The 11802-nt window shown below is 33.0% G+C and overlaps 1 protein-coding gene across 2 annotated transcripts; it reads left to right on the top strand.

Moving 5' to 3' along the window:
- The first annotated feature begins 1871 nt into the window (after positions 1–1871).
- LOC127704970 (sulfate transporter-like) lies at positions 1872–11169 on the top strand. Of its 2 annotated transcripts, none has more exons than XM_052209211.1 (2): positions 1872–1936; positions 7613–11169. In XM_052209211.1, exon 2 carries the CDS (start codon positions 7634–7636, stop codon positions 10145–10147), a length of 2514 nt encoding a protein of 837 aa, XP_052065171.1. In that variant the 5' UTR covers positions 1872–1936; positions 7613–7633; the 3' UTR covers positions 10148–11169. The 2 variants fall into 2 exon arrangements, with proteins under 2 accessions (XP_052065171.1, XP_052065170.1); XM_052209210.1 differs by lacking the exon at positions 1872–1936 and adding an exon at positions 6360–6505.
- The last annotated feature ends 633 nt before the right edge of the window (positions 11170–11802 follow it).

Below are 11802 nucleotides of genomic sequence, written 5' to 3'. Positions count from 1 at the left end.
TCGTTATTTTTTTCGTTTGAATTGTTTAACATTTGTCATTTCGAGGCCTTTTATAGCTTAGTATGCGGTATGGGTTTTGTTTGGTTCCGTTTTGTTTATTGTAGAAGGCCGAGCGTTGACCTAAGGTTGTTAATTTGGTCTCTGGTGAAGAGTTGTCTCATTGGCAATCATACTACACCTTATTCTTATATAAAGCTGTTAATGATTTAATTTATTCAAGTAATACATAATTTACAATACATGCACCTCTTTTCGTTGCTCCGGGGTTATAAGGAACTGCAGTATAATCTGAACCAGACAATCATTCTGCAATCAAATCTTGGATTCATGAAATAATAAATATTCATGAAATAATAAATAATATTCATGAAAACACAAGCAAAATAAGCTAAGTAATACTCCCTCTGGACAATAAGCCAAGTACAACGAGGTTGTTTGTTATAAACAAAAAGGTCACATATGCGCAAGTGCAAGTATTTTATTCCTTCAAAATTGTGTACTCCATCTTGATCTGTCCACTTTAGGTGATAAAACATCGATCAATAGGTGGCAAATCACACCAGACACTGTCTGCCTACTTAATATTGGAGCAACCTATCTATATATAGAATTTGTGTGTGCTAAAAATATATCGTATGTCCCAATATATCTACATATATAAAAAAAATGTACGCTTTATGCATACCTAATTAACTTTTTTTATTTATTTGCTTCCCTAATTTGATAAATGTTTCACAACGCCTTTATGTTTATAGCATGAAATAGTATTTCTGTTAGACTCGTAATCATAATTCAACATTGTTTTACACATGTATGATCGGACTAGAAAATCACAGAGCAAAATAAAATAAATAATTATCAGACAAGTATAAAACAACAATTTTATCGAACACCTATCTTGTTTTTACAGCAAAAAAAAATAGAGCATATCAATCAAATGAATGACTTTTTTCAACATACAGGTTGATTCATTAATATAAAAGCCAGACAACCAGCTGCAAGTTTTCATTTTAAAAATAAAAACAAAACCGAAAATAATAAGAGACGGGACCAATTTTCCCTGAATTTATTTCATAAGGGCCATTATCAAAAAATGTTTTTTTTTTTAATTTCACTTATATGCACAGTATCACAATCTAATGTGTGTACTTTAAGTTTCTAAACAGATGCCTGCCTGAATATAGCACAAAACCGTAGTTTTGACAGAGTTTGGCAAAGTTTTATTATTATACCAAATTGTGTAAGAAGAACATCGTTAACCAAAATTATCAATTTCCACCATGTGAGCATTTTTCTTCAATATATTGTTGAGGGTGGTAAAGGGTTATTTTCGTGCAACGTGTTTTGCCATTTTTATTTCACGGGCAGCCGTGAAAAAGGTTCGTTATTCACCGTGTTTCGTGAAATCGGTAAAAAGATCAACGTGCAAGAAATTTTTAATTGTTCGTTCATCGTGAAATGGCAATTTTATTTCGCATTTTTCCGTGCAGATACCGCCCTTTACGCCCCTCATTGTTAGATACTAAATTTTTTGAAAAAATTGTATCAAAAACGAGGTAAAAACACTAGTTGTTTTCATTGAAAATCAGTATAAAGAATAAAAACAACATTGATTATTTTTTGGTCCTATACGTTATAATGAACTTTTTTTTCAATAAAGTTAGAAAAAAAATGCAATTGTGATAATTTATCTAGAATACAATAAAAGTCAATGAATTTCAATCAAAATATTTTTACACGAAAGTAACGCATCAATTTTTGAAATCGTGTATGAGTGAACAGTGTTTAGAGGATTAACAATTCGTCTTTACTGAAGCGTGAATCTTGTATGGATTAGAAATATAAGTTATACACATCATTTTGAAATAAAGGTTTCAATGAATCATACTACAGTACTGACTGCAAAGATCTATCTAGATTTTCTATATTAATCAAGGTATGTTCACGTAGACTGGTAACATCAACTTAACAAGGTTAGGGTGTGTTTTATAGAGTTTGTTTAATACCGTCTTTAATTATAATTCCTGCGTTTTTTAATGAAGTCTTTTATTAGATCATGTTAGAATCGGTGGAATTAAGACTTGATCTTTTTTTCCAGTGATATAATTTCAGAACTGATCAGCACCCGAGTTACAGAAGTTGTTGAAACTTCCCCATGATAATAACATAATCTTTATTACCTACGTTCCCATTCCGGCTTTTGAGGGTTTGCACACCGAATACAATGACGTTTCTGTTGTCACGGTCTACTTAATTTATTTTTAAAGTATTATTTGCCCTCCTTGTACATTGATTTTCACAATGCAACCTTTCGAAATAATAACAAAAGTCATGAAAAGATCACAAGTAAAACAAATAATAGAAGACCTCGTACGCCGAAGTTGCAAATTTGTGTCATATCCAGTGTTTTTTCTTGTCCGTAGTATTAAAAACATCAAGAGCCAACCCTTATTTAGAACGATGTTGTTTTTTACTGTCACTAGAAAATGCCGGTATTTTGGATAAGGATCCAAATTTAGTCTTGCAACAGGCTACCTACGGACCCCTCATTCTTAAACGAGGCATCGGATTTAAAGTCCCCATTCTGACCAGACGTGGCTGCGTACTTGGACATCCCGCACAGCCAAACGAACGACCCACATTGGCAAGGGTTTTACTGTCGGCCGGAAGAATACTAAAGTGGCCATATATCTATTCCGCAGTCACCCTTGGGGACTATATATAGACTGAAAGTCATCCTCTCGATTTTTTTTTTTTGTCTCGATGTGTAAGTCGACTATATTATATTTACATCTGCAGATTCCATACGGGAACTATCTTGCGTTAGGTTGAGAAAATGTGAAAATCAAATGCGAAATAATTCATGAAATGAAGAACTAACCCTCTTATAATTTATTATAGACGAGTGTTTATATTTATAATGGCACACATTACAAAAGATTAATTTTCCTAATGACTTATATTTTCGGGTATATTCATAGGCTTGTTACTACTTGGTATTGAAGTTGCTACATATGTCATGAATACTCTAATTATAAAGTAATGATTTAAAATATAACAGCTTTTTTCAAGTGCTTAAGTCTTGTTTTATATTTGAACTGCCAAACACATTTTCATCAAAAACACAAATTGAATGTATTTATAAATAAACAGCTGCGCCATGAGGGCATGATACGCCCGTCGCTTTTTTTAAAGAATAAAGTTTCAATAACTTCTCAGTTATTTCAGAAATTTATGAAAAACTAAAGGGAGGTTATCTTAATATAATAGATATAAACCAGTCACCAAAGTTTCATGAAAACAGCTCAAAGCACTTTAAAGATATTGTCCGAAAACTGGAAAATCACCCCCTTTTTATGAATAAAATCCCATAACTCGGAAACGTAAAATCTAAAATTTATAAAAACCGAAAGGGAGCTTATGTCAATAGATATAAACAATTCACTAAACTTTCGTGAAAAATGTAGAAAGCAAATTTGAGTTATTGTTCTAAAACTGGAAAATCCCCCTTTTTTAATGAATAAAACCCCATAACTCGGAAACGTAAATTCTAAAATTTATAAAAATCGAAAGGAAGCTCATGTCAATAGATATTTAAACAATTCACCAAAGTTTCTTGCAAATTGGCGAAAGTGTTTTTGAGTTAGTGTCCGAAAACTGGAAAAAAAACCTTTTTTAATGAATAAAACCCCAGAAACTTAAAATTTAAAATTTATAAAAAACGAAAGGGAGCTCACGTCAATAGATGTAAACAATTCACCAAAGTTTCATGCAGATAGGTTAAAATGATTTTGAGTTATTGTCCGACATGTTGACGACGGACGGACGGACAACGGTATACCATAATACGTCCCGTAAACGAGGGTATAAAAATGAATATTCTTTATATAACGCTTTACATGTAGAAAATCAAATCAATCACGACAAACGAATTAAATAGTATATTGCAAACTTAGGTTCATATATTTTTTTCAACTTGTGGTCATTTGTGCACCTTACGTCAAACTGAAAGTTATTAAAAACATTGTAACATCTACGAATGATGAACAATGAATTATTTTTTGAATACGGAACTTTTTATCTAATTTTCGGGTTTCTATAGCCATTTATTTGAAATCTTTTTGCACACCTGTAAATATAAACGCACGTTTCAAAGGGGAATTTACGAAACAATCTATAAATTGTCATTGTAATTAACAAACGTATTACCCTTACCAGGTTCAAAATTCTTACGTTATTGCACATCTTTCTGAGGGGCAAAGAAAAATGTGTCATCTCTGTCCGTTTGACTGTATGGGATGTATAAATACGCCAACATGTTCGATTAGAATTGGGACCTTATAGAGATCCGATGCCCCATGTAGGATAAGTGCGACACTTACTGCACGTTAAAGAACCCCCTTGAACAACTATAGAGGGATGCGTCGGTGCCTTGTAACAACTTTTGACCCTATCCTCCTTTTCCAGTGGCATTCCAAATTTTCCGCTTTTTATAACGTTTGACCTACCTTGCAGAAGCTAACTTTTGTATTTATTGTTGATGTGTTCTCTTTCTGTACATGTATAAAGTAATTGCCACTGAAAGTTAAGCGATCAACCAATATAATTCAACGTATTCAAAGATCAACATTACGTTTACGTCGTAAAAAAACATCCAATCCCCACAGAAATTAGTGAGAACAACAATCGACGCCTTTGAAATGCAGTATATTTCCAATACAAACAACAATATTATCTAAAAATACACTGTTCTTTGGTTTCAAGATATGAAAAAATACTGAAATAGCTTATTTAACCATTCGTGCAGTTCAGTTTTGATGGAAATATCTCGCTTTGCCACCATGGTCATGTTTCAGTGAGTTTAACAAATAACATTCAATAAAAACAAGTGAGGTAGAGTTTATTTATATATTTAAGCAGAACAATCTATATATTCACCTATTGCTATTTTGTATGTTGTTGCATTAGCATCCCCGTATATCTCGTTGAGTCTAATAAAAACTAAATAGCAATATAAGACAGGCTACCCACATGACAGTGCCTTGTAGTTTGTTTTATAATTTGCACATTATAATACATTATGTTATCACGACAATAAGTAATCATTTATAAGTTCCACTGAAAAGAAAAACAGTGAGGGAGATACATTTTAATAGGTCAAACGGAGTAGGTCCTGTCGTGCTGAATGATGATTACTCGTATAAAACGCTTAAGCCGCTAATCATCGGACAGACAACTAGGAGAAACTAATATCAATCTTATTCAGTTTTTTTAACCGTTTGAAATTACATCTATATGTATGGTCCCCTTTACTTAAAGAATATACCTTTTATTATGAACTAATGGCTTTAATCTCCTGTATGGAGTTGACCACAGACAGTTCTCAGTTACTGATTGACTTTCAGCTGTACACCTGATAAAACTCTGTGTGATAGTTCTCAAATACAAAGTCAAAAGTCGAAGTCGAAGATTTTATTGATATATAGTAAAAATCTGTATTGTCATCAAATTTAGAACAAAACATTCACTAAAATAGATACTGATTGACATACAGCTCTATAATTGGGTGTGCAGGGGACCATTGGAGAGACCAGCGTTGATGTGACATGATGAAGGTCAAATAACCCTTTTATGGTTCAATTTTGCTACTATGTTTTCAACAATTAATAAATTCTGCTCTAAGAAAAAGACTTTCGGAAACTGTTCCTTGGCTACTTTGATACCTACCTAATAATAGATCAGATAGTTGACAACCTTGTCGTTGCGAATCACACTTCTAGTTATTTACTATCTCAGAATCCTTGTACGACATTAAACTGTTTTGATTCATACATAATATATGTCACTATTTACCGTAATTCAATATGAACCTAAAATATAACAGTGATTTACTTTCATAAACATTAGTTTCAATATTCAAAGTCTTATCTTAGCCAATCCTACAATTTTTGTTTAAAAAGACAATATTGTCAGTCACCTGGAGCACAAAATTATGGGGAAAATGAATGTTACACCCACATTAACAATAATTTACTCCACATAGATACGTATTTAAAATTTTGTAAGCCTTTGTATAAGGAAACGATTTTTTCCCACAAGTGTTTTCTAGAAAATAGTTAAAAGTAAAAATATTAATGTTTTTTGTATACACATTTATCATACATCCTATTTCCTGTCCAAACCCTGTAACTTTTGAGTAACAATAATCTTAGTAATTTGCATAAACATACATTTATTTCATTTTCTTAATTTATCCATAAGTGTGGATGACAGGTCTTGCAGGGGGCGTGGTTTTGACGCCTCGATATAAAAAATGACATCTATTGTCACATAAAACAGTCAAGTCCATGTCCATGGTGGTTAATTAATGATATTCAAAGTTGTCATCGTTGGATTTATACCGTTGTGAAAAATCTTAGGAAGATTATTTCGCTTTGCCAGTCTTGCGATATAGATTGCATTTTTGTTTTTATGGTACTGTGTTTAAACTAAATTAGCACCTTTGGTAAGTGAAAACATTGATTATTTAATAATTTGAAAAGTATCTCATTTGCAAATAACAGTTTATTAATTTTATTTGTCAAATGTCTCAAGAAACCACTTAAACTGGTGATTCATCACTTCTCTGTGTATTCATTTAAAACAAAACCACACAATTAATAAAAATCTTAGCTTAAAATTATTAGGGAGCTAAAAAGTAGAGTTCTAGGAAATTTCATATCTCATTCTTTGAATATTCAATGATAGTACATATCAGGTAAGACAGACTTCATTTCTGCAATATCAGACAAGGAAAATATAATATGAATGTATGTATACATGTAATACATGTAATATCTATTTTCATACCTGTAATCACGTGTAAGGTTAAGTAAAAACTATTTCTAAATCGTTAATTTTTAAAACTACTTGATAACTTGCCAATCTCGACGATTTTCGTAAGGCGATAGAATATTTAATGATTTAAACTGATCAAGACATATATTTGCCAAACGGGATAATGATTTGAGAAGGACTGTTTTGCGAGCACTTTAATACGTTTGTACATATTGCTGAAATTACCCAATTAATGCACTGTGCTTAATCTACGATTGCTTTACCTTCAACCCTTCGTTATCCCTTATTTTGGTTTTTGGGTATTACTTTTCTACGAAAGTTAATGGCTAGGGCAGAATAATTTGTAAATATTCCATCTATACATTTTATATGTTTCATTGTCGTGGACTGATAGCTTTAGCCAGAGACATATATGTCTCTGCTTTAGCTTTATAACCCAAAAAGATTACATATGTACAAGTACATGAAGTTTAAATTAAATGCGTATGTATTGTTACATTTTTTTTTATTTCCCAGCGACAGCTATATTTTGAAGCCGAATAATGAAAGATATTAACCCAATGACCAAAAAATCATCGTCGCGTATGAATAACTTGACAGGCATTTTTGTTGTAAGTGAAAAATGTATATTGCTCAAAATTACATGTATTTTTAACGATATTATGCAAAAAAAGCTATACAATTTTAAAGTTAAACAGTTTTAGAGAGTTAATTCTTCAAGCGTTTTATCTTAATGTATGAAACACCGTTACTTACTGCACAATACTTCTTTTAGGTGTCTGAAAATCGAGAGAAGATGAGTCGATCCATGTCAGTGGTGGACGGAATGGCGGTTGCGCCCGGAGGTGGAATTGGTCCCACTAAAGGGAGACGATTCTCGGCCCCATCTGGGGCATTCGGAGAAGAAAGTACAATTTTTGTGAAAAGGCAACCATTTACGCAAGTTGCATTCGATGAAATTCATCTAAAAGAAGACCAGGATGATGATACTTCATTGGCCACTACATTGAAAAATAATTTATTCTGCTCTAAGAAAAGACTGTGGAAAATTGTTTCAACCTACCTACCTATTATCAAAGTCCTACGATACTATAACATCAAAGAGAGCATTGTAACTGACATTATGGCGGGAATCACAATCGGCATACTGCATATACCTCAGGCCTTGGCTTTTGGACTTTTAACATCTGTCAAAGTAGAGAATGGACTGTATACATCTGTCTGGCCAGTTTTGCTTTATGTTATCTTTGGAACGTCTGCTCACGTATCTATGGGAACGAGTGCTGTCATTTGCATTGTAACTGCAAGTGTGGTCGATCGACAAGCGGAAAACTTTAAAGCAACGTACGAATTTAATAATGCCACAACCAATTTTACGACCTGGGAGGACATACCAGAATTCATGGATTACAAGGAAAATATATCCCTATGTGTAGCCATGCTTAGTGGGCTTATCTTGCTGTTCATGGGTTTTCTACGACTCGGATTTATAACTGCATATCTTTCCGAATCATTTTTCAACGCGTTTACGTCCGGTGCTGCTGTCCACATTGCAACCAGTCAGCTACCTGCATTACTTGGTATCAATGTAAAGAGATTTGGTGGCGCTTTCAAAATCATATACACATACCAAGAAATATTTTCCAACATAACTAGCTTATCTTGGCAAACACCTGTTGTAGCACTCGTCAGTATTGCGATCTTACTTTTTTTCAAGGAATTCATAAATGAAAAGTTCAAACACAAACTCCCGATTCCTATTCCTGTTGAACTTTTGGTTGTCATACTAGCAACAGCTATTTCCTATGCTGCAAATCTAGCTGAAGAAGTCGCCGTTGTTGGAGAAATACCCGGTACAATTCCACCGCCAATCATACCTGACTTAACCGGATTTCAAGATTACTTTGTTGACTGTTTTGTTTTGGCAATATTAATTTTTGCAAATACAATTGCCATGGCAAAGATTTGTGCAAAGAAACACAACTATGAAATCGACGACAGCCAGGAGTTGATCGCTTATGGTATGTGTAACTTTGCCAGCTCCTTTTTAAAATGTTTTCCATCAGCTGTTGCCCCACCAAGGTCCATGATCGCTTCAAATATGAATACCAAATCAACTTTAGCTGGTATATTTGTAACAATACTTATGCTTCTTGTCATCATGGCTATGAGTGTATTGTTCGAACCTCTACCAAAATCTGCCCTTGCAGCTATAATTGTGGTCGCATTAAAGGGACTCTTTATCCAGATGGCTGATTGCAGAAAATTTTGGAGAATCAATAAATTTGATTTTGTTATTTGGTTATTCACTATTGTCAGTGTTGTATTCCTTGACATCGACTTTGGACTTGGTATCGGCGTTATAGTTTCATTAATAACAGTCGTATTCCAAACCCAGTTTTCACGTGGTTTCCGTGTTGGCAGAACAATGAAAGAGAGCGCCTTTGTTGAACACAAGAGATACAAGGATTCTATTGAATCAAATGGCGTTAAGATATTCAGATTTCAGTCGAATTTGTATTTTGCAAATGCCGAAATATTTAGAAACACTTTATATAAAACGACTGTAAACCCAAGAAAGCTACTTAAATTTTTGAAAAAACAAGAAAAGAACCAAGAACGCGAAGAAAAACGTATGAAAAAACTTGGAATTGAACCCCCGAAGAAAGACTTGAATGCATTATCTGAAGTTTCGATTATTCCTATAACAAGTGATGGTCGCAAGATGTCCAAAACATCTGAAACAAACGTTGCAACTAACGGCAATGTAAAAAAGAGCAGTTCCCAGTTGGCGCTAGTAACAGGAGACAACCCTGCATTTGCTATGGATGAAGTGAATTTGCAAAACAACGGAGTTCAAAAACAAACGAACGTCACGTTAAAAAGACCACTAAGCATAGCTTCTAACTTAACAAGTATTTGTGATGATGACGATGAAGTCGACCCAGAAGATGGAGAAGAGTTCGTAACAGACGACAAAATTAGACGCATGCGCAGAACACATCATATCATCATAGACTGTTCAACGGTTAACTATATGGATAGTTCAGGAGCAAATGTTTTAGGACACATTTCCTCCGAATACGAGCATGTGAACATAAAACTTTTCCTTGCTGGTGTTGCAGCTAGCGTACGGGATACTATGGAACATGCTGGAACATATGAAAAAATACCCCAACATCATATTTTCTTGGAGCTGCACGATGCCATAGCAGTAGCCAGAAGCAAGGGTGTTGCTCTATTACCACCTTTCTTGGAGGACTTCACGTACGACGAAGCAGCAGAAGAATCGTATGTTACCAATATGTAAATCCAACTTCGTTCATTGAAGACAAAATAACAATTTGCCATATTTACACAGAAACAATCATTATCATGGTATAACATTGTAACATTAACATTGTATTTGAACAAATAACAGTATTAAGAGTATTATAATGCAAGGCAAAGTTTTCCCCCCAGTATTACCATTGTAGATACAAGCATCCGAGGTCACACTTGATTATGTATACGGACTTTCAAAAATATTAAGCAAATGTATCAATGCTTTAAACTCATTTATCATATCAACTGGATTGTTTATAGCTAATAACATCTTTTTGTATATCACTTCTGTATCTTTTTAACTAACTCGGGTTAAAAAGAAAATGTAATCCATATCCGTTCATACGACGGATTTTTACAAGTTTTGAGTAACGGTTCATTGCTCTGAATCCTATGATAATGATATTCAGGATATTTCACCATTTAATCCTTGTATTTGTTTTGCATTTACATATATTTCTTTTAAAAGAAATATAGTATACCATGATTTCTGAACAATTTTATAGTATCACATTTTTCACCAACAGTTAGATCACTGTGACCTACATTTCAATTCAAGCTTGAGCGACTTTGGTGAAATGTTGTATTGAGAACCATTTCTTCGAAATCATGACGAAATGTCAATGAAGTATTTCCGCTAGTCTTCTACTATGGTACACACTATTAATCAATATTTGTGTCTTTATTACGAACATTTTTCTCATTAGATTTTCTCTCTTCTGTTTTAAGAATTGACATCCTTGTGTCACAAACGTAGAATTTAACTCACTCAGCGTGAAGCAACTTTTACTTTTTGTCTACGCATTCCCTTGCATTTTATTGAAAAATCAACATAATATGAAAAAAAAGTGTTTTGTCTTTTAATTTGTTGAGAAAGTAAAAATATATTTGTAAACAATGTGCTATGTATGTCTTATTTGTATATTAATAAATATGTATATATATTTTGTATTAAAGATAATTGTATTTTATTTTATGTACATTGATTTAAAGAAATATTTATTACAATTCCATTTTGTTGTTTTTTTATTCCATTTTTCCGTGTTGATATTTATGTTGATGCACAAGCGTTGAATCAGATATAATTGATTTATGTAATTCCGGTACATAAACGGTATAAACATTGTTGTTTTCGGCTATTGATGTTTTGGTGTTCGATCATGCTTGTTTATCTGTAGTTTCAATGTACAGCAAGTATATCAAATGTTTTTACAATAGTTTACAACTGAATGCGTCTTTTCATGCCAGGGTTATACGTTTACATCTTTCTTGTAAAAAAAAATAACTTAATTTGTTAGTGATTTTCTCCCATGATAATGAGCAAATCCAATACTTTAATTTCCCATTTATTTCAAAGAGATTTTGAAACAAAAAAAGAAGTCATTTACTGTGCGGCTATTAATGATTTGGTGTATGGTATTCTAAAGATGAACAAGTAAAAGGATTGAGCTTACCCGAGTATGGATTGGTGTTTAACGTCCAGTGGCAAATATTACATGCATATTACGATAAGACCATGTTAATTTTATTTTGATAATGAACCTGCTTTATACTAGACCGACTAGGTTTTCAATTTCAACACTTGCATAATACTATCGAAATAACACACATGCAAAACATATCTCTGTGTCAACAGTTTAT

The sequence above is a fragment of the Mytilus californianus genome, unplaced genomic scaffold, assembly GCF_021869535.1.
Source record: "Mytilus californianus isolate M0D057914Y unplaced genomic scaffold, xbMytCali1.0.p SCAF_6, whole genome shotgun sequence".
Lineage (NCBI taxonomy): Eukaryota > Metazoa > Mollusca > Bivalvia > Mytilida > Mytilidae > Mytilus > Mytilus californianus.
This window is presented reverse-complemented; position numbering and strand designations above follow the sequence as displayed.